A 24,427-nucleotide genomic window follows, 5' to 3' on the forward strand; every position below is an offset into this window, starting at 1 on the left:
GTTTTACATTTATTCATCTATCTATCTATCTATCTATCTATCTATCTATCTATCTATCTATCTATCTATCTATCCATCCATCCATCCATCCATCCATCCATCCATCTATCTATCATCTATTTATTTTCTGCTTTGTTATTTTTACAAATAATTCAAGTCAGAGAACACATCCAACACACCTTTCTCCTCCTGTTTTCCCCACAATAACAGCCCTGTGAAATGGGTTGGGCTGAGAGAGAGTGTAACTTGCCCCAAATCACCCAAGCTGGCTTACATGGCTAAGGTGGGACTTGAACTCACAATCTTTTACTTTCTAGACCAAACTGGCTCTCTCATTACATTTTATGATTGTGTGACTACACATAAATCATCAGGGCTGTAAAGATTACAGGACTTAAAGAATTTAAAAGGAGCACTTTTCAGAGCTTTGCTGCTCTGAAGCACTCAACTCAAACTATTAAAGTAGTGATGTCCTTTGAAATTCCTACATGACTGCTTCAAAGGTTAAACTTTTATTGTCCCAGCAGAAATATCTGTAGTTAACCAACTTTCTCATTTAGCATTTTTACATAATGCTTTTTATTAGGTATATCTGGTATGAATTTATTTGTATGAATATATTTCAGAAAAACATGTCCTTTTCCATTGGTAATTACTCCATTGTTTTATAGATGTTTCACCATGTGGATGCTGATTGCTATGACAGCTACCCAAGGAAATTTGAGTTCAGAAGAAGTGAATGGCAAAACGTTTATGAATCCTGAATCATTTATGAATATAGTAAGTTGAACTCTTAGAATTGTAATCTGTACCCATCCAACTATGTTAGACAGGATTGACCTGCTCCTACTCCCTTCTCTTAAATCATTTTAGTTATATCCAAATTATTAGGGTGTACTATCGCTTCCATTGGAGATAGCCAAATTGGTATTTTTAGATAGAGTTTTTTACGTACTTTTTTTCCAATTGGTTAATAGAGAGTCCCTGATAAGATGCCTATGGAAATATGATTGCCTGGGTTTCCCAGTTTCCCACAGAAAGGCATGCCATCCTTTCTGCATATCGTGGCCTTCTAATATTAGTGTTCTTTTGTTGGTTAGATTCACCCATTCCTTTATCCATAATAGGGTGGCTGCCGTATGATATATTTCCCAGTTTGGCAGGGCTAACCCTCCTCTGCTTTTCAAATCTTGTAGGGCTTTTACGTTAATCCTAGCTTTTTCCCCCTGCCAAATAAATTTCAGCGTTATCTTGTTTAATTCCATAAAAAAAATTTTTATTTAATTTGATTGGAATTGTCTGGAATAAATATAGAAATTTTGGCAGAATATTCATCTTAATCAGAGCAATCCTGCCCAATAAGGAAAGTTGTAACTTACTCTAGGAATCTAAATCTTTCTTGGATTGTTGGAGAAGTTTGTCATAGTTGTTTTCTTTTAATGATTTGCTTTGTGGAGTTAGCCAAATTCCTAAGTATTTAATTTTTTTTGTCACCTGTATTCCCATTGTTGTCTCTAGCTCTTTATTCTGGTCTCCTGTTAAATTTTTAGTCATTAATTTCGTTTTTCCCCTGTTAATTTTAAATCCTGCGACTTCTCCAAATCGTTCTAGTTCTTCTAATAAGTTATGTCCTTTTTCTATGGGCTCCTCCAGAAAAAAACCCAAATCATCAGTGAAGGCTTGTACTTTATACTCTTCTGATTTAATCCTCAGTCCTCTAATTCTCGAATTTTGCCTAATGTACGTCAAAAGAGATTCTAGGGCGAATATGAAAAGCAGGGGGGAGAGAGGGCAACCCTGTCTTACCCCTTTTTCTATTTTTATCGGGCCAGTTTGTTCCCCATTTATTAGAATATTTGCCTGTTGGGTGTGGTAAATTGTAGTGACGATGTTTTCGAATCTGGTGCCGAGGTTCATATTGTATATTTTTTGTATTAAGAAATGCCAATTTAAATTGTCGAATGCTTTTTCAGCGTCCAAAAACATAAATGCAAATTGTTTTTCCGGATGGGCTTCATAGAATTCTGAAATGTCTATCACTGTTCTTAAATTATTCTTAATTTGTCGAAATGGGAGAAATCCATTTTGATCTTCATGGATATGTGTGTTTAAAACCTGTTTTAATCTAGTGGCTATTATAGAAGAGAATAGTTTGTAATCTGCATTCAGGAGCGAGATTGGTCTATAATTATTAATAAGTCTATGGTCTAGGTCCTCCTTCGGGATCAGCAAAATTAAAGCTCCCCTCCACGAGTCCGGCATCTTGGCTGCTAGGAGTACCTCGTTGAATACTTCCAGCATCAGTGGTCCAATTTGTTCTATGATTGTTTTGTAAAGTTCTACAGGTATCCCGTCTGGTCCTGGCGCTTTATTGTTACTTTGCTTCTCTATTGCTGACTTCAGTTCGGACCATGTTATATTTTTGTTTAATAATTCTATCTCTTCCTCTCCAATTGCTTTATCATTTGCTTCCTCTAGGTATTTCATTATTTTGTCCTCACAGACTTCTTCCTTTTTGTATAATTTCCCGAAGTATTTAAAAGTGATCTCTTTTTTCTTCTCTATCTCCTCTTGCAAATTGCCCCTCTTGTCCATTAATTGGTGTATCAATCTTTTTTCTTTCGTTTTCTTAAGTTTGTGGGCTAACCATCTCCCTGGCTTGTTTGCATGCTCAAAGTAGATTTGTTTAGTCATTTTCAGACTAATCTCCAATTTTTCTTGTTCCAGTAAATTTAGTTTGTGTTTAGTTGTTATTAACTGGTTCTGTATTCTTTGGTTTTTGGGGTTCTTTTGTAGTTGGGTTTCTAAATCTTTAATTTCTTGTTGTAGGTTACTTTGTTGGGCATACTTTCTTTTGTTTCTCATAGCATTGTAAGAGATTGTTGTTCCTCTTATAAATGCCTTCATTGTGTCCCATATATTTTGTTTCGAAGTTAGTTCATTATTATTTTCCTTTAAGAAGAAGTTCAGTTCTTCTTTCAATTTGTTAGTATATTTATTTATTTTATTTATTTATTTGATTTGCCAATTGTTTACAAGATAATAAGTATAAATGTATACATAGTTGTGAATACATGAAATGGTTTACATATAAGAAAAATAAAAGAATAAGAGAAACAATAGGACAGGGACGGTAGGCACGTTGGTGCGCTTATGCACGCCCCTACAGACCTCTTAGGAAAGGGGTGAGGTCAATAGTAGACAGTCTAAGGTTAAAGTTTTTGGGGTTTGGGGAAGAAACTACAGAGTCGGGTAGAGTATTCCAGACATTGACCACTCTATTGCTGAAGTCGTATTTCCTGCAATCAAGTTTGGTGCGGTTTACTTTGAGTTTGTATCTATTGTGTGCTCTTGTGTTGTTATGGTTGAAGCTGAAGTATTCATTGACAGGTAGGACATTGCAATGTATGATTTTGTATACCATGCTTAAGTCAGACCGAAGACGGCGTAATTCAAGGTTTTCTAGTTCTAGAATTTCAAGTCTGGTGGCATAAGGTATTCTACAGCGAGTAGAGGAGTGGAGAACTCTTCTTGTGAAATATTTCTGGACTTTCTCAATTGTGCTAATATCAGATACGTAGTGTGGGTTCCAGACTGATGAACTGTATTCGAGTATTGGTCTAGCAAATGTTTTGTATGCTCTGGTTAGTAGTGTGATATTACCAGAGAAAAGCTACGTAGGATTAGGTTAACAACTCTTAATGCCTTTTTGGCTATGTAGTTGCAGTGTGCTCTAGCACTTAGATCATTAGAGGTGAGTATTCCAAGGTCCTTTACAGAGCTTGGGTCATCAACAAGATCTTGACTATTCAGCTTGTATTTTATTTTCTGATTTTTTTTGCCAATATGTAAGACAGAGCATTTATTTGTTGAGATTTGAAGTTGCCATTTGTTTGACCATTCGGATACATAGTCAAGATCTTTTGTAGGGTAGCAGTATTGTCTGTGGTATTGAACAGCTTTACATCATCAGCGAAGAGAACGCAATTGCTCTTAATATGATCACAGAGGTCGTTTATGTAGAGTATGAAGAGAGTTGGTCCTAGAACACTGCCTTGGGGAACACCACTATTGACAGGTACTGGATTTGATAGGACGCTCCCGATTTTGACCATTTGTTGTCTGTTTGACAGGAATGCTTCTATCCAGTTATTCAGTTGTCCAGAGATACCATAGGATTTTATTTTTAGGAGTAGTTTGTCGTGTACCACTGAATCAAAGGCTTTACAGAAGTCTATGTAGATTGCGTCTATTGTTTTGCCCTGGTCGAGTTGTGTCGTCCATATGTTTTTGCAGTGTAAGAGTTGCAGATTACAGGATAGTTTTTTCTGAAACCAAATTGTTTATTGGAGAGTAGGTTATTTGTCTCTAAGTGAAGGATGATGGATTGGTTAATAATTGATTCCATGACTTTACAGGTGACGCAGCATAAGGAGATTGGCCTGTAATTTTCAACTAGGCTTGGGTCTCCCTTTTTGAAGATGGGGATGACTGTGGCTTGTGACCATAGGTTAGGCAAGGAGCTGGTCCTGAAAGATTTTTCAAAGATTATGCTTAGAGGTTTGGCTATGGCAGTGGATAGCTTTCTTAAGAAGTAGGCACATATTCCATCCGGTCCAATAGATAGAGATGGTTTTAGGTTGCATATTGCTTTTTCAACATTGTCTTCTGTGAAATCGATATGTATTAGATCATTGTTGTTATCTGTGGTACGGCTAGGAAATATTGGGCATGATCCATTGCTGTTTACAAATACTGAGCCGAAGAATGTGTTAAAGATGTTGGCTTTAATGGTGTCGTTGTTGCAGTCTTTACCATCAGGTCCTATCAAGGAGGGATGGACCTTGAGTCTTTTAGTTTGTTGTTTACAAAATTGTAAAAGCGCGGTGGAATTGGTGCTTAGAAGGTTTTCCTCTTGTTTAATGTGATAATTGGCGCATTCGGTCTTTATCTGGTGGCATAGATTTTTGTATCGGTTTTTGAAATTGGCAACGTGACCAGATTTGTTTTTCCGCCAGAGTGATCTCTTTTTGGATTGAAGTTTCCTTATTGATATGGGTAATCTGCTTTTTTGTTTTGTTTTGGGAGTTGTTGTTGGTACATATAGTTTGATGACTCTTTTGACTTCAAGTAAAAATATGTTATAATGGTCTTCAACGGTATTGCATCCAGTGAATAGAGATTGCCAATCAAGGGATGAGAGATCGTTGTCTATAAGATCATAGTTGCCTTTTTGAAGTTACAATAGGGGATTACATCATTGTGGTGATTTTTGTGTGGATGTATGTTGAGACAAAAGTTGATCATATTGTGGTCACTACTGGAAAAGGGTTCTTTAGATTGTATTCCGTAGATTAGGTTCAAACTGTTGCAGAAGATGAGATCGAGGCAGTTGTTTAGTCTAGTGTTGTTGGTTACTAGTTGTTCCAGTCCCAGATTTGTAATAGCATTGTAGAAGGTTGTGTGTATGATTTCAGTTGTACAATCATTTAGGGTCCAGTTAATATGAGGTAGATTGAAATCACCAAGAAGGATAAAAGGGTATGGGCAGGATGCAGCCCATGTTAGTAATGTATTTAGCTTGTTTACATGTTCGATGTCATAATCAGGTGCTCTGTAACATAGTAAGAATCGAATTGTGATATTTGAGGATAGTTCACAGATGATGGTTTCAGGAAGGGCAAACTCCTGGGTAACTTGGATATTTTTTAGATGTAAGGATTTTTATAGAATATAGCAACTCCACCTCCTCGACGATTTTCACGATCTGATCTGTAAACATGATAGTCTCTTACTGTGGTAATGGAGTCAGGGAGAGATGCATTGAGCCATGTTTCACAGACAAATATAATGTCGAAGTTAGCCATATTTAGGAGGAAGAGAAATTCAGGTATTTTATTCACGAGGCTTCTTGCATTGAGTAGTTTGCATTTAAGGCCGGCAGTAGTTGGAATTGAGGTAGTTGGGGCGTGCGTGCCTAGTCTTGGGTGATGGTGGATGGGTTGAGGTAGGGTTGTGGTTGAGGGTAAAAGCTGAGTATTGGGTTGAGTGGTTTACTTTTGATACAGTCAGCATGGTAGTCAATGTACAGGTCCTTCTCTCCATTGTCTAGACGGTTTTTGAGTTCGATGCGGAGTGCACGGGAGCGGGCACGTTGCTGTATGGTTAGGTCAGGGCGGCAACGGAGGTTCTTATGGATGGTGTTGGTTTTGGCGAGTGAGTTTATAGTATAAATGAATTTACGTTTGCTTGATTCATTTTTGCAAATGATCCTGCACAAGCGTGGGGCCACAGAGCCGTCTCTATTTTTGAGCTCTCGGTCAATGCGGAAATGTCAAGTATTTCATCAGCGGAGATGGTTGATGCTTGATAATTTCTGATGATGTTTCGGACAGTTGTGATGTCATCATTGACATTGATGTCTTCTAGACCAAATAAGATGGCGTTTGGACGTTTCCGTTCACGCTCAACGGCTTCTCTGATGAGAATTGGGATATCAATATTTGTCTGGGTTGTGTTTATTTGTGGATTGGGTTGTGGATTGGATTGTGGTTGATTGGTAGAGATGTGGTTTGTAGCTATTGGATGTTCAGGTTTTTGCGTTGTGTCCTTTTTTTCAAGGTTGGATATTCTTTCTTTTACGGCGTCCAGGGATGCTACTATGATGTTGAGGGATGTTGTAATGGTTTCGATGGTAGGGGATGTTTCAATGGTTTCAATGGTATCAACTCTTTCAGACAGATCCAGTTTGGGTCTGCATGATTTGCAGATATGTGGAAACTCATTGGATGATTTTAGGTATTGAATAATCTGCTCAGGTAATCCCAAACAGTCATGATGAGTGTATTTTTACACAGAGAACATTTGATGGAGTTTTCATTATCCTTTAGATTTTTGTAGCATTTAAGGCATGTGCAGGAGTCTTGTGGTTCATTGGTGGGGATCATCTTCTCTTTAGGTTGTGGTTTGACGTAGGATTTTCTTTTTTGGCATGGTAGGATTGTTAAAATAGTACGTTGATTGAATTAATTAGAGGAACAATTTTGGGTAATCTATATAGCCAATATTATATCAAACAATCAATTGCAGTAATCTCTCAATATTCTAATATTAATAATCTAATAGTAATCTCTAATATTCTTCTTCTTTTATTAAGTGAGTGTTAAGAGTCCATCTTTTCTTTGGTTTTCTTCTACCTCTCCAGGTTATTTGAATTGGGTTGTGGTCAGCCCAGTCATTTGGTAAGATTTCGCTATCTTTGACTTCATTAATTAATTCACTGTTTATCCAAGCCATATCTATTCTTGTCCAAATTTTGTGTGGGTTAGAATAATAAGTAAACTGTTCTTTTTTTGGGTTTAGTTTTCTCCAGATATCTACCAGATTCATTTCATTCATCATATCCTTACATGGCTTCGAAAATTCTCTTTTTCCTTTTTTGTTCTTACTCATGTTACTGTGATCCTTCTGGTAGTCAGCAATAGAGTTAAAATCGCCAATCAGCCAAATATTGCCTTTTTCGAAGTCTATTATTTTTTGGTGGAGATGTTTGAAAAATTTACCTTGATCATCATTTGGGGCATAGATTACTACCAGTAAAAATGTAATGCCATTAATTGAGATTTGTACCACCAGAGTTCTTCCTTCAGGGTCCGCCCAGATTAACTCCGCTTTTAAGTCATCTCTCACATATATTGCAATACCTTTCTTTTTGTGTTTATCTGCTGGTGCTGTGAATAATTTTCCCAGTTTCTGACAATCTAGGAATTTCTCCTCACTTTTCCTAATGTGTGTTTCTTGTATGCAAATTATATCAACATTTTGTTTTATTAGTTTGGTTAGAATCCTTTTCCTTTTAGTTCTTGAATTTAGGCCGTTTATATTGATGGAAAGAATTTTCCTTCCTTCCTCCATTTACCTAAGTCTGCCTCGCTTTTTGTCTCGTAACTATACGGCTCTCTTCTTGTGGTTGATATGGGATTGTTTCTTCTCTTTCTTGTTGTAAGTTGTCTTTCCCTTGAGTTTGGATGGGTCTTTCTTCTTTGTTCCTATGGCGGTTACGATCTTCCTGCATGTTCCTTTGGGTTTCCTCCCTAGTGTGTTGATCCTCCGTGGTTGTTAGCTGTTCTAGGAAGTCTTGTGCTTGTTCTATTGAATCTATTTTAATTTTTCTTACCTTCCACGATATTAACATCCCTTCTGGAATTAGCCATTTGAATGAGATTTCTTTTTTGTTTAAATAATTAGCTAAAAATTTATATTCTTGCCTTATGGCCCTCACTTTTCTTGGAATCTGCTTAAGAACTATGATCTCTTTGCCCTTATATAATATTCTCTCGTCTCTGGCCATTCTAAGTATTAGGTCTCTCACGCATCTTCTTGAAAAGCGGATATGGATCCCCCTTGGGCAATTGTGACGCCTTGCGTAACTGGTGTTCACCCTATAGACTTTGTCAAATTCTTTGAGTAAGTCATCTTTCTCTTTTTCAACTAGTTCAGCCAACAAACCTGCCATTAATTGCTCTAGTTCTTCATTTTTGGATTCCTCCATGTTTTGGAACCTTAGGTATGCCGCTGCTCTGTCCATCTCAAGTTGGACCAAGGAATCTTCCATTTCTCTATTAACATTTTTAAAGTCTTCCTCAGTCCTTTCTAGGTTCCTCTCCGCTCGTTCTGTCCTCCTCTCTATTTCTTTTATTTTTATTTCAGTTCTTTCCATGGCCAATTGCATTGTCCCAACCTTATCTTCAACTTTCTGTATATCTGCTCTCATCTCCTCTTTTAATTTACCCATTTCTTCCTTCAGTTCGCTAATATCGGCTCTGGTCTCATTGTGGTTCCTAATCATAATCTCCTGCATTCTAGACATTGATTCTTGCAGGGATAATAGTGTCACTTGTAGATTAGCATTAGTGACGGTTGGTTGTTTTTCTCCTGTCAAGGTCTCTTCTATAGTTTTCTGCATTGTTGGGGAGGCAGTTGCCCAAGTTGTCGTCAAGGTCTGGGTGTTCTTCCTTCCCGTTTTCAGGGCCGTGGTTGTTGTGGAAGTCATCTCTGATAAGATTTGTTTTTGCAATTGGACAATGTTAAGAATATTATCCCAAATCACCATTCGATGTAATAGCCCCTTAAGTGTGATTACAAGTCTATTTACTAAGCTTACACACCAAGTTATTTTAGATCTCTTTCTTCAGCCCAATTTGTCGTTTAGGCAATTTAAATTCCAATTCAATAAAGTGTTATCAGATACTATACAATAGAGCGTTATCAAATACTATGTATTATGTATTATGTATTATATATTATTCTCTATACTAAGTTTATATACCAGAGTTAATTATATTTTACCCCAAATAAATCAATACCATATCAACTCAAACTTGTTTAAAGCTAACAAACAACTCTAGAATTTCTCACTCTATATATACCTTTATCCTATAATGTATATTAATATTTAAGGTTCCAATTAATCTGAGTCAACCCTATTTAACAGACCTTAAAATTTTTGTATATTCAAGAGACTCTAATCAGTAAACCCTAATAACTATAATAAGCAATTTGCCTTTACACCTATATTTATAATTATTATAGAGAGAAAGAAAAGACTAAGAGAGAAAGGGAGAGAGAGAGAGTGCGGGAGGAAAAGGGTCTTTTAGATTTCGGGGAATCACTAGACATGTATCTGTGGGATTAGTTCCATAGAAAAACAAGTCTGAGTTGGGGCTGGCATTTTAGTCTTATAGTCTTTCTTCCTGGGCGCACCAAAGGAGCAGGGGGAGGAAGTGCTGACTAATTGCTGTCAGCGCTCAGCGATCAGTCTTTACCAGGCTTCCTTCTGTTGAAATTTTCATTTTTAGTTCCACCTATGAGTAAGATGACTAGAAGCTTGCATTCCAGATCATCTTAAGTATTCTGCTTCATGTTAAATATTCTTGGTTAAGCATACTCTTATTGTCTGAGGAGCTGGCAACACTTGAATGTTCCTGGGCCTTGAAGTTAATTCAGGTTGGGAAGGCAGATTACTATGCAGACTAAGAAGTCACAAAGCATCTCAGAAGGAGGCAATGCCAAATTTTTTCTTAATTGCTGCCATATTTGGGTATGGCCAAAAAAAAACAAGATGGCAGTCACAACAGTGGTTCAAAGCTCTGCTATGCAAAAACATAGTCTGATCACAGGCCATCATCTTGACTTTTTACCCCAGACCATGGACATTCCACGTGTTGACAAGAAAACTCAATATATCCATATAATCACCTGACATTAATTTTGACTCAATAATATCTGAATTTTTTTTTAAAAAAATCTTCAATAATTCAGCCATGATTTAAGTATTTTCTTGAAGTAATCATTTCCTAGATAATTTTTGGGTTGGCCAACATATGTTCATTGTACCACAATCCATTCTACATTATAAATTTGTTTTTCAACCTTTGCAGAGTGAAAGAATCAGATATTGGGGATATTGTTGTGAAGAATACGACATCCTTACAGAAGATGGCTATTACCTAAATATGAACAGAATTCTGGGAGGTAAAAAAAAAAAAGCAGAAACAAACATTAAGGGTCTGGGTACTTTTTGGGAAACAGAGCAGTGGTGTTTGCTCACATCAACCCCTCTTCATGTGTTCCTTGAAGAAAAACAGTATTGAAATGTCACTTCCCATCCAACACAGTTTTATGCCATTCTGATTCTATGAACCTTATTATTAAGAATCTCACGTAAGAAGTTCTTTCTTTTTCAGGCAGCAAGTCTGCTATATTATTAATGCATGGACTAATTATGGAAGGTAGTGTGTGGATATCAAATTTGCCCCACCAGAGCCTGGGCTTCATACTAGCAGATGCTGAATATGATGTATGGATTGGAAATTACAGAGGAAACTCTTGGTCTAGAAGACACAAGCACCTTTCGGTTAATGAAACAGAATTTTGGAATTTCAGGTTAGTATTTAAAATGTAGCACTTACTCCAGCTGGTTATCAGTCAATTGATTATTCAACCAATTAATCAATTCAAAGGTCAGTTCAAAAATGTCCATTGCAAATAACCAGGAATTCAGGAAGTACAAATGATTATAGGCTTATTGCATGCTAAAGCTCTCTAAGAAAATATGAATTACTCTGACAGTCAAAGCAAATAGATGGTAGATAAGAGTTGACCAAATTCAGGATGGGCTGGACATAGATCTCATCCATTTGCTAGTGTTAGAGAAGGTGATATTAACTGTATCATTACCATACCCCAGCCAAAAAGCTTGTTAAATACAGAACCATTAGTAATGTTCTGGATGATTGCCATCTTCTCAATCAATAGTTCCAGGAAATGCATCTTTGAAACTGAGCAGATGTGGTGATTCTAAGGGATAATTTTATGTAGAGACCTTAACTGCTGCTTTAGCCATCAAGAAACAAGTATTTGTAATCTTCAATATACTCTTGTTTGTTTCCATGGCTGGCATCAATGAAGCAGTGACAAACTTTAGGCCTGAACGGTATGGTATAGAAAACTAGATCATGGCCATTCAGCCCAAAAGTTCTTCATTCATCTCTTCCTTAACAATGGATTAATCATGGTTTAATCGGTCAAGGAAGCCTGTATCTCTTCTTACATTCAATTACATACTATTGTGATTGCTAATTGACAATTTTATTCAAACTTGTTTTGTTGCAGTTAGCAATTTGCTGTCCTAGAAAACGTTTTTATTTTCTCTTCATCCAGATCAATTTGTTGTTTGCATATTCTGTTGGTTAAATATACTTGTTAATGATTTGCAAGGGGGAAAACCAGAGCACATGATAGGATGCATTGATAGATAGCTTTTCTCCAAGATGATCTGTATTTAATCTGGTCATTCAAGTGTCCCAATACTCACCAATTGCTGCTGTAATTGCTTTTCTTTTGTTTCTTCCCTAACTTTCCCCAAATTAAAGACTTTCCAGTTCTTTGCATAATGTGTCCAAAGTAATATACATCGAGTCTGTGCCTCACAGGAGAATTCTGAGTTGATTAGTACACAACACAACTTATATTTTACATGACATCTTTACATTTGCAGTTTCCATGAAATGGGCATCTATGATCTTAGTGCCATGACAGAGTTTATTCTACAGAAAACTGGACAGCAGAAAATTTTTTATGCTGGTCATGCTGTGGGATCTTTAATAGGTAGGTTGATGATTTGCCAACCCTTTTATGGGAAGGTTTCCCTGCTTTCGGTGATGTCTGTAAAATCACTAACCAATTCCAGAGAAAAACTTGTTACCAGATATATCCTATCCCCCCCACAAATTGGTGTCAGAGTTATTGAGTCAGTGTTGAAATTTCTTCTGGCTGCTTGAAGAAGGAGGTGCTATCTTAGCAATGACCAAATGATTTAACTGTCAATACCAAATATGTGCATTCCCCCCATCCTGAGCTGTCTAGAGTTTTACACTCTAGAGCAGTGATGGCGAACATTTTCGGCACTGAATGCCCAAACCGGAATGTGCATGCATGCACCCTGGGAAACGGCCTGGAAAATGACCTGCTTTTTGCCATTTTTCAGGCCATTTTCTGGGCCAAAAACAGCCTGAAAAATGGCCTGCAAATGGCCTGGAAACCAGCCTGAAACCAGCTGGGGAAACAGCCTGAAAAAGAGCCTGTTTTGTGGGCATTTCCGGGTCGTTTTCCGGGCTGCTTTCAGACCACTTTCTAGGCCGTTTTTTGGTATTCCGGCGCTACAAAGACAAGCTGGCTGGCATGCCCAGAAACCAGAAGAGCAGGTGGTGATGGTGTGCATGCCCACTGAGAGGGCACTGTGTGCCACCTCTGGTATGTGTGCCATAGGTTCTCCATCATGGCTCTAGAGCCTAGAATGTAAAAGTCCATCCCACACCTTCAGAAAAGAGCCAAACTCTAGTTGATAGGTTTTATTTGCTTCATATTTTCCTTCTTTCATCTTCCCTGATCTTTTTCTCTCCAGATAACTCATGATGACTATGTCTTTGCCTAGCCAATACCATTTTTAATTCAAGCTTGCTAATCTCACAGTATCTCTCAACAGTTAGAAAATTATTTTTTATTAAAGTCAGCTGGAATCCCTTTTTAGCTCATGTCACACTTCTGATGACATCAAACTCAGAATGAAAAGTGGAAGCCTCTTTCCCTACCCTCATTGAGTCCTGAGATGAATTCCTGAATTGAGGGTAGAAGGAGTAATATATCAATGATTCATATTATATATGAATGAGTTAAACATCTATTCTATTCTATCTATTCTATTCTATATTCAAGGTCAGACACAAGAGCTTTCCATGAGGTGATACAATGGATAAAAACAATGGTGTGAAATAACAAAGAAAGCATTTTATGGACGTAGTTACTTTCAAGTTAATTTTATGGATTTATCTTATATTGGCCTTGCTTTCCAGAGTCTATGCTCATCTCCTGGTATCTTTTCCCAGGTTTACCAATATTCCTTGACTTTTTCTAAGTATTCTCATGGGGGAGCCTGCATAATTTATGATTTCCTAATTCCATAGGAAAGAAATCCAGGCAGGGAGATGTTTTGCTTGCCATAACCAATGCCATATTTTCTCCTTCATTTAGGAGAATATAAAGTTCAGTGAATAATATTGGCCATTGTCTTTCAGCCTAGCTCATAGAATTATTGTCAAGTTAGAACCACCCTGTGCTCCCTGTAAGAACAATTAAAAATATAAGCAACGGTCAGTTCATAACCCAAGCCAAGGGATTATAAAGTTTATTGACATCAACCTAGGTAGCTGATGGTGTCAACCATAAAGGACTTAAAAAAAACCCTAATTGTTGACTTTTACATATTGCATGAGGTGGTCCTATGAAGTCTACATACATTCTATTTTTGCCTGTAAATACATAATTACTTTCCTCTGCATTTAAAAAGGTGCTAAAATGTTTTGTGTTCACAGCTTATGTTGGATTTTCTGTCCTCCCACACTTGGCTGAGAAAATAAAAATGTTTTTTGCCTTGGGTCCTGCATACACATTACAGAAAGCCATAAGTCCCGTACTACAAATACTACGTTTGCCAGAAGTATTAATCAAGGTATGTGAATTAAAGTTGAATGTATCACCAAAGCCTTGGAAATCTTCACTAGGGACTTAAGGTTAGGATAGACTTTCCAGAGCAGTAAAGCGAGTGCTTACCACTTTGCAGATATTAATAGTTTTAGATAAATTTCCACTGTTGTACTTTAAATATAATTTAGATTTAACATAATTTTAGTGTTTACATTATAATTTCATATAGGTTGTATTCTGGATCTCAGTTATTAGATGCTAGTTAGGTTGTTTTACAAGTGTAGTTTAACTCTGTCTTAAATTTTAATACAATACAGTTAGTCCTTAACTTATGACCACAATTGATCCCAAAGTTTTGGTTGCTAAGCAAGACAGTAGTTAAATGAGTTTTGTCCCATTTTAAGACCTTTCTTGCCACAATTGTTAAGTGAATCACTGCACTGTGTCTATCCTCAGCCATGCAGACTTACTTGTTGATTTCATCTTGTTGGGAAATATGGAAGCAGGAAAGGTGGGATATAATTCAAACAAATAAAGAAGCAAGAATTTATTTGATTGAATTATATAATGATTGGCATGATTTGATCTAGAATAGCAAGTACCCATTTGTTTACAGCCTTGTCCCAAAATGTGCATTTTAATGTGTGGAACTAGAATTAGAATAACAGAATAATAAAATTGGAAAGGACCCACCCTCTTCTCAAGCAGGAAATCCTGTCCCATTCCAGACAAATTTTGTCCAATCTCTTCTTTAAAACTTCTAGTGTTGGAACACCCACAACTTCTGAATGCAAGTTGTTCCATTGCTTAATTGTTCTAACTGTCAGGAAATTTCTCTTCAGTTCTAGGTTCGTTCTCTCCTTGATTAGTTGTCATCCACTTCTTATTTTGCCTTCAGAACAGTGGTGGGATTCAAAAAATTTTTACTACTGGTTCTGTGTGCGTGGCTTGGTGGGCGTGGCAGGGGAAAAACTGTAAAATCTCCAGTCAGAGGTGGGATTTGCCGGTTCTCCGAACCACTCAAAATTTCCTCTACCGGTTCTCCAGAACTGGTCAGAACCTGCTGAGTACCACCTCTGCTTCAGAATGCCAGTTTGATAGGCGGTTAAGGCATTAAGCTAGAAACTGAGAGTCATGTGTCGTATCTCATGCTCAAAGACAGCTGATAACCTTGGGCCAGTCCCTCTTTCTCAATCCTGGAAAGGAGGCAATGGCAAATTACTTGCAAAATCTTGCCAGGAAAACTGTAGGGAGTTCTCCAAGTCAAAATTGAGCTTAAGGAACAACAGAAACCACTGGAATTGCCAGTGGGAGATTCTTATGCTAGATATGAATTCAAGACTTTGTAAGGAGATTTTATTTATTTAGCATATGGCAAATACATGGACTTATAGCAGTTCAAGTATTAATGTTCAGTCCACCCAGCCATTCTTTCCTTTTGCCTTTACCCAGGAGGTGAGTTTACTCTTCTAAAATATAGAAAATTGGTATTTTGTATATTTTCTACCAGTATATTTTATAGAAAATTCATTAAAAAAGAAAAAAGAAACTAAAGAGCAAGACTAAGTTCTTTTACACATCTGAAAATTGGAAAAAATAATTGAAATGGGAAGAATCTCAAAAATATAAAAATTTAGCCTGGAGCTTTTTTTTTTTTTCCCCTTAATGTAAGGATTTTAGAATATTAAGATTCTTATTTTGCCAGTTTGTTTAAGACATCCATTGGAAAGATTCACAGGAAAAAGGATTCCTTGGTTTTGCAGTTCATATTCGGGCAGAAGGAATTTAGCCTGCTGAGTCGAAGCAAGAGAGCAGCTCTGACCCAACAATGTGGCCAACAACTGAGTGATGAACTCTGCAGACAAGCACTTTCTCTAATTAGTGGATTTAATCTGAAGAATTTAAATAAGGTATTTAAGTGAAGTTTTTCAAAATGTTAACAAAAATGAAGCTTTTTCTAGGATGCCCCCACACTTATATAGTTAAAGAGTGAAATAGTCCAGGATAAAGAGTTTGCAGAACAAAATACATTTCCTAAAAAAGTTCCCATTTGACCTAAATGAGGGATGCTGGCAGAAATGTTGCAGGAGGTTTGACAACTGTGTCCAAGTTGGACTGGCCAAGGCTTAATAGGCTTGTGAACCATGGTTTGAAGGAATGATAATATATGGGGATTGTAGTTCTTGGGTAGGATCACATGGAACATGCCTTCAGTCTTTAATAAAGGGCATCCTTGTGATCTGTTTCAGTTTCACAATTCTCTGTTTCTATTAATTCAGTCCTAGCCTGGAATCTCAATTTGCATTGGGAAAGTATGCAAGGGTATGTGAATGTGTGGAACTTTTGATTCAGATTCTCAACAATACAGATATACATTTGCAAGTATTTCTATGATCTGAGTCTCTGGATGAAAACAAAATTAAAAAATAATGCCAATGGTGCTTATTGTCCTTTAGTGTGCTGTGTAACGCTGTTTCAATGCTTTTTCTGTCACTGAAAGATAAATAGAAACTTTCTGGATTATTAATGATAATTTAACACGATCTTCATATTTCATTTGGATATCTATTCCTTCCCTCGCTTGATTGCTTGCTTGCTTGCTTGCTTGCTTCCTTCCTTCCTTCCTTCCTCCCTCCCTCCCTCCCTCCCTCCCTTCCTTCGCATGAAATTACTGAGTGATTCACTCAAAATTAGCTTTAGATGCTTCTCATCTTTTACACAGTACAGTTCACACAAGCCTTTTGAAATATAAAACACTTCTAAACAGTTTTTTCTTTACCATTTCTAGAGCCGTTCTGATGTGTATATCTCACATTTCCCAGATTATACTTCGGTGAAACACATAATCCACTTGGGCCAGGTAAGATTCATTTTGATGATTGAATTCAACAAACAAGTTCTCATCTTTTAATAAAAACATCCCCGTGGTCAGGTAAAAATAATCATACAGTAGTCTGTTGAGAACCACAATAAGAATTAGACAAAAACCAGATAAGTAAATAATTAGGAGAACTGTTGATTAAATCAATTCAGCAAATTCTTAACAGAAGACAACATTTGCTTAATGATGGAAAACGTCTTTCAAAATTATTGCACATCTCAGTCCTTCTTCTAAAAGGCTGTTAAGAAAAGAAAACTTGAACATAGATATTTTTATCATTTATATTTCATTGTTTTACTAATCTAAGTGAAATGTTAATATGTATATATTGCTAGTCCATGTATAGTATGCCATATGCTAATTAATAAACACATTTTGGCTAATCCAAAGGTGAATGAGTTTTTTTAGACACCTAGATGCCACACTGATTTTTAAGTTATCTTGAGTATTAAAGATAGATGGGGAGAAGGTAACTGCACTGGCCTTGGCCAGTGATGTATGTAAAAAAAGGGACAGAGGTTTAACCTTTTTGACTCACCCATCTACCCCAGAGATGTCCATGAATGCACATACAAATATGGTTTTCTCATAACTACTTGGAAATGTTTTTTTAAATAAAACTTCAGAAATGTCTTTTAAGGGAGAAAATATTCTGCATGCCTAATACCTAGCAAACATCAAGGCTAAATATTAGGTGTGAATAATTGTGTATAAAGTTCTGGGTCAGCCATTCCAAAATGCTTTGGAGTGAAAACTTGAATTTTTCATTAGCCATTTTGTAGTTAGGAAAGTCAAAATTATGAATTGATTTGTAAGATTTAGGATTTATGAAAAAATGCACACCATTTATAACATAAACAAAACATTTATGCCTTGATGTATGTAAAAAAGGGGGGAAAGGGACACAGGGGTTTAACCTTTTTGACCCACCCATCTACCCAGAGACGTCCATGTAGCAAACATCAAGGCTACATATTAGGTGTAAATAACTGTACCAGCTTCTATCCCAGGGCACTAGCTCTTTTGAATTCTGCTGTATAGTGCAGTGTTGGTGCCGTGTTGGGGGTTTTCGGTTCAATGTGTGGAGAGTGAAGGATGCGTATTTGTGTTTTATTTTCAATGTGCACTGGAGATGGTGTTTGATTTTGTTGTACAAGGTGCAATGACAATAAACTAAACTAAATTAAACTAAACTAAATTAAACTAAACTGTATATAAAGTAATGGGTCAACCATTCCAGAATGTTTTGGAGTGAAAACCTGAACTTTTCATTGGTCATTTTGTAGTTAGGAAAGTAGAAGATTTATGAAAAAACGTCCACCATTTTTAACATAAACAAAATGGCTGACAGTGGCTTTGGAAAGACACATGGTATTGTATTTAGGTTGAAAAATCTTTATATTACATCCAGTTTGACTGGTTTTTTTGCTGGCTGTATGATAGTAAGTAACTTCATGGAAATTATAGAATCTGTGAATTGTGTCAATGTCTTCTCATTGGAGTTAACTCCCCTTAGATGGTAACAAAATATGATTGGAGGATGTTCTGCATCCTTTTGGTCTTTAGAATTATCATTATTTTTATAATAGAAAACATACTTATGTTTTCTACTTATGTCTCTGTTGTGTTTTCTTTCTTATTCTAGCTTATGAAAAGTGGGCTTTTCAGATATTTTGACTATGGCTTGAAGAACAAAGATATTTATCACCAGGTTGGTTGTGCTGGATTTTGACAGTTTTTAATGTAGAATTTGTTGCATTTTTCCATGGGAAAGAAGACAAATAATGAACAGTTGATTCCTAAAACTCATAATATAATGATTGTTTTCTGCCAAACTATCAGATTATTCCATAAAATACTTTAATCCTGGGTAACTAAAAATAAAGCATAACTAATTGAAAGTATTTTTGATTTGAAAACTTCCCATTGCTTTGGAAAATCCCAACAAGTAAAAAATTTCTGTTTATTGGAAAGCAATATACATGTGTTTTCAGGAAAGTAGTTGGGATAGAAATGGAAGGATATGGGGAGAACATTACACCTGCTGTCAATATGATCTTGAATCCCTGGGGAACTGTCCCTTGGTCATTTTTTGAGGACTCAGTTCATTCTAAAGTAGTGAAGAATTTCTGGAATGATGGCATTGAAGTCCTTAAAAACTTCAATGCGCAGGTCCCCGGAGATTCAAGAACATATTGACAGCATCATCTGTTGACCAATTTGCTCAGTAGACAAACTGCATGGGGCCTAACAGCAGATCCGCGATGACTTTCAAAGTGGACCAGCACTAACCTCTCAAAGGTCTTCATGACTATGGATGTCAGATGGCTTGTAGTCATTCAGCTCCCTGATGGAGGGTTTCTTAGGAACTGTGATGATGATAGATGTTTAAAGCAAGAAGGGACAAAACACAGTGATTTATTAAACAGCTGTTTGAAGATGGGGGCTGGTTGTTCATCACCTGCTTTCAAACAAGGAGTCACTCTGTCTGACCCTGATGCTTTTTTGATCTTTTGTCTAGGACAGAGAACTCACACATTTTTTTCTGTGATCACTACAGGTGGGGTGCCCAGAAGAGTGGAGATAGGCGTGGGGAAATTAAGGAGAATTCCTATATTATCTGCAGGACTTTGAGCACTTTTTAAATATAAATACAATATGGATACAGCCTGCAGTTAGTACAGTACAGAATACAAAATTTAAAAAGTGGTTTGAATCAGAGACAACATAACAAAGAGTACTAAGCAGAAATGGCAGAAAATATATCTGTGCTCTTTTTAAATTTTTTTTAAAATTATGCTTCCAAAACAAGGAATGCACTGAAAGTATCTACGACATTTCATTACCCAAATTCAGAATTTCTTTGGGCTCCTCTCGATACTTCTTGTACGGAAGAAGTCCTTTAGTGTAATTCCCACCCTTGTATTGAATTTTGTTCTAGGAGAATTTCTAACTTTCTCACTGTGTTTTCCTTTCCTCAGAAAACTCCACCATTCTACAGGATAGAAGCCATCACTGTGCCAGTTGCTATTTGGAGTGGAGGACAGGATTGGGTTTGCCGTCCGAACGAAATAGCACAATTATGGTCTCGAACAACTAATCTTGTCTATAATAAGGGGTTCCCTGATTGGACTCACTGGGATTTTATTTGGGGCATTGATGCTCACCAACGTGCATACAAGGACATCCTTGGCCTAATGGAGAAATATCTATGAAGCCACCTGGAATTAAAATTTCACTGTCCTCATTATACAGTACACGTGAAAGTACCAGACACTCAAGTATTTTTTGTTTCCTGGGTTTATGTTGACTGTCTTTATTATTCTACTGATTTGTGTTCAAAATTGGTTCTTCTTCCACAATTTATGAACCATTGTGTATTTCGTTCCTACTGAAGAATTAAGTCTAGCTCCTACTGATAATTTAATGTAGATCCTAAAGTTATAAATAATGTAACTTCCTAGACTTTTAGTGTTTAGGCGGGTTTGAAAGTTTTCTTAAATAAATAAATCTGATTTGAACACTGACATAACGTGTGCTTCATTCATTGGCCTAGTCAGTAGTTAATAGAAAGATTCCCATAATATAGGAATTTTCCAATAGTAATTCCATACTATACATGCCAAGATCTCTCTCCCAAATGATGTAAGGATGTATTTACTTATCCAATGGAACTTCTCTTTGTATTCCTCATGCTTTGCCTCTCCATAAATCTGCAGGAGTTAGGCATCTCCTAACTTTCCATGGGAAACTGGGAGATTGTCAAAGGATAAAGAAAGCATCCGTATGAAAAGCTGCCCACAAAACTGGACTAAAATTTAAAGCTGATATAATGGGAGCTTATATTTCATATCGAACCTGATTACCCTGACTGTCATTATTGAACTGATTAATGTTCAAATTTGGCTACTACCGTGTTTCTCACATAATAAGGCCGGGCCTTATTTTTTTTTGAGCCCCGAAAAAACGGCTAGGCTGTCTTTTTTTGGGGTGACTTAATTCCCCCCCTTGTATCCTCGCCAACAGCCGCTCCTAACGGGTGATCATGGCGAAGCACAGAGAGCTCCCTACTCCCACCTTTGCTGCAGACACCTTTGGCACCCGCCGCTGTTGCTTTCCCTTCTGCCCATTCCGCCACCACGTTTGGAGCTGGCGCTTCCGTGTTTGGAGTGCCGCCGCCATTTGGAGCTCCAAACGCGGAAGTGGCAGCTCCAAACATGACGGCGGGCGATCTTTTTATTTTGGTCCACGCGAAGTTCAGAGCGAGCAAGAGAGGGAGACTGCGATGCCTCCATCCGAGATGGCAACCTCACTAGTGGATCACAACGTGGCTGGAAGCCTGAATCGGTGGGATACGATGACAATCTTTTTGGAGCGAGAGGAAAGGGAGAGAAGAGTTGCGAGGCATAATTTGCAGGAGGAAGTGGGTGTACGCCACGGCAGGGAGCCCAAGGAAGAAGGGCCGGTAGGCAATGGAGAGCGTCCCGTAGCTCCGGAAGCAGCCTAGAGACGCACCTGGAAAGAGGCGCAGATGCTGCCTTGTAGTCCCCAAACCAACTCCAAACGCGAACGTGTTCCAAACGCGAAGCCGGTCGCTAAAAAGCCAGAAAGCAGCAAGGGCGCCAGGTGGAAAGGACAGGGTCACGATCACACGGAGATGCCCAGAGAGCGGAGCGCACATAACTAAAGGTGGCGCACGCTGTTGGTTTGGGGACTACAAGGCAGCATCTGCGCCTCTTCCCGGGAGCATCTCTAGGCTGCTTCCGGAGCTACGGGACGCTCTCCGTGCCTACCGGCCCTTCTTCCTTGGGCTCCCTGCCGTGGGGTACACCCACTTCCTCCTGCAAATTACGCCTCGCAACTCTTCTCTCCCTTTCCTCTCGCTCCAAAAGATCGCCATCGTATCCGCCGATTCGGGCTTCCAGCCACGTTGTGATCCACTAGTGAGGTTGCCATCTCGGATGGAGGCATCGCAGTCTCCCTCTCTTGCTCACTCTGAACTTCGCACGGACCAAAATAAAAAGATCGCCCGCCATCATGTTTGGAGCTGCCACTTCCGCTTGGAGCTCCAAATGGCGGCGGCACTCCAACACGGAAGCGCCAGCTCCAAACGTGGCAGAGAATGGGCAGAAGGGAAAGCAATAGCGGCGGGTGCCAAAGGTGTCTGCAGCAAAGGTATTTGGTGGGAATAGGGAGCTCCCCGCACTTCGCCATGATCGCCCGTTAGGAGCGGCTGGTGGCGAGGAATTCCTGCCCGCCGGGCGCTCCTAACAGCAAGTCTCCCGCCCTTCCCCCTTATTTTGCATATTTTAAGATAGGCCTAAATTTGGGGGGAGGGGCTTAATTTGATTTTATGCCCCAAAAACATGCTGGGCCTTCCTGTTGGTGGAGGCCATATTGTTGGAGAAACACGGTACTATAATAAAAGGGATTCAATTGATAGGGAGGTCTTCCAGTTGGATTAAGTCAGAAGATATTTGTCAAGAGGATGTAGAGAGCGAACGAGCACCAAGGATCCCACCATGTACCATCAAAATAAGCAGAGCAAAGCAGTCGTTTATACAATGTGAAATACTTTCAAAAGAACTAATCCACAATTCTCTGGCATAACTAAAGAAGAAGAGATTTAATTACATAATTCCAAACCTTTTCTCTTTATCTCTATTCGCATCAGTACATTTCCCATATTGAAAGCAGAAGTATACAGATGTTTAAAGAACAGGCATCTCCAGTCATAAATTACCTGAAGCTTGGTTTTGTTCCTTCACTGGAGGCAATAGCTTTCTTTTTTTATAATTATTGGATTGATTCAATTTTACTTAAAAAAATAAAATAAAATTGTATAATATTGGTTAACCTTGAGTTTCTCCTGGAAGAAAAGTTGAAAAAAATGAAGTTAGGAAGATTAATCATTAGGGAGTTTTCTGGAAGATTATTAGTGACAGTGTATGCATTACTGGGAATTAAAAGCTGACAAATCTCAACCGAAATCCTATCACTGAAGGAGCAAAAATGGCTGATGCTGGGATAATTGAAAACAAATGTTTTACATCTTTAATAGAATGATCAGCCCTATGAAAATATGCATGTGATGAAAAAAATGAAGTGAAGAAGATATATAAGGGAGTTTCTAGAAGATTAGTCCTTTTGATTGGGTGTAACTGATATGAGGTTAGTCACAAGACTCTAGTCTAGGTCCTTTTCCAAAGCTAATTATTCCATTGTTTTATAGATATTCCACCATTGCGGATGTTGATAGCTACATAAGAAATTGTGAGTTTAGAAGAGCTGAACAGCTAAACATTTATGAATCCTGAATTATTTATGAATATAGTAAGTTGAGCTCTTAGAATCAATAATCATTGCAGTTGTGTCGTAGTGTAATGCAATGCTTGTGTCTTCTAAATCTAGAAAGATGACACTGATGGAGATATAGAGAAGCTGTTGACTGGGGAAAGGGGGCTACAGCATTTTGAAAGATTAGACTGTCCTGATAACAGACATCTCCCTATTTAACCCAAGTATAAAAGAAGAAAGGACATCCAGACTTTATACACCAGACTTTCAAGAGTCAATTATTATGGCCATTCTCAATAAACATAGCCTTCCTATTGATTTCCTGATTGGGTCTACCCAGTGGGGGTATGACACAAAATTAAGCACAGTGCTCCAATTGAATTGATGTAGTTTTGAAACTTGATTCACGTGGTATTATCAGAGTTATACACATTTTATCAAAAAACAAGGTAATGTGATGATACTTTCTTAAACCATTCCATGTGGCTCAAAGATTGATAGATTCATTTTCAGTTCCATGTGTAGGTGAGAGGGCATGGAGGTTGTATTCCAGACTATCTTAAATATTCTGCTTCATGTTAAATATTCCTGGCTAAGCATAATCTCATTATCTCATAGTATACACAATTTTCCTGTCTTTGAAATGAAAGATTATATTGAAAATGCAAACAATGTAAAAACTTAAAGATAAAGCCTTTTGGGAAGTTTTTCTTTTCAAAAATGTATTTTAATCCACAAGTTCAAATTGAAAACCTTGAACTTGTAGATTAAAGTTCACTATCCTCAAAGAGATACCCAAACACAAGCAATTGCAGCCAAACCAGGCTCTCAGTTAGATGGATCAAAATCTAAATTGTTGCTAGGAGGTTTAAAGGAGAAGGATCTTTGTTTGGAAACTGCAGGTTATTGGAGAAGGCTGAAAAAGACATGGTTTCTACAGATTTGGAGTGAATAGAATTGATGAGGGATGAACTGAACTTTAAAAAGAAAATTGAAGGTCATTTGGAAATGGACCCAACTGGAAAACATTTTGGACTGGACTTTCTTGGGAAGATGGATCAACAACAAGGGTTTATGATTCTGGGGAATATGATACAAGTGTTGGGAAAGTTACCAACCCAAATCTTAAGACAAAATTTTAGAGAATCAAATGAATGTATTTGATCCTAGATGGATCAGAGATAATGATAGTGATGATTTATGGTA

General features: G+C 37.7%; 1 protein-coding gene across 1 annotated transcript; it reads left to right on the forward strand.

The window, feature by feature from the left end:
- The first annotated feature begins 572 nt into the window (after positions 1 to 572).
- Positions 573 to 20,139, forward strand: LOC113424878 (lipase member M-like). Its single transcript, XM_026686759.2, is given in 10 exon segments — positions 573 to 614; positions 616 to 780; positions 10,440 to 10,533; positions 10,746 to 10,944; positions 12,059 to 12,168; positions 13,932 to 14,068; positions 15,807 to 15,953; positions 16,832 to 16,903; positions 18,570 to 18,635; positions 19,906 to 20,139. Coding segments are annotated over 10 exon segments (1,266 nt in total).
- The last annotated feature ends 4,288 nt before the right edge of the window (positions 20,140 to 24,427 follow it).

The sequence above is a fragment of the Notechis scutatus genome, chromosome 4 (assembly GCF_049901735.1).
Source record: "Notechis scutatus isolate UNSWTSFEM ecotype Mainland chromosome 4, rNotScu1.2, whole genome shotgun sequence".
NCBI lineage: Eukaryota > Metazoa > Chordata > Lepidosauria > Squamata > Elapidae > Notechis > Notechis scutatus.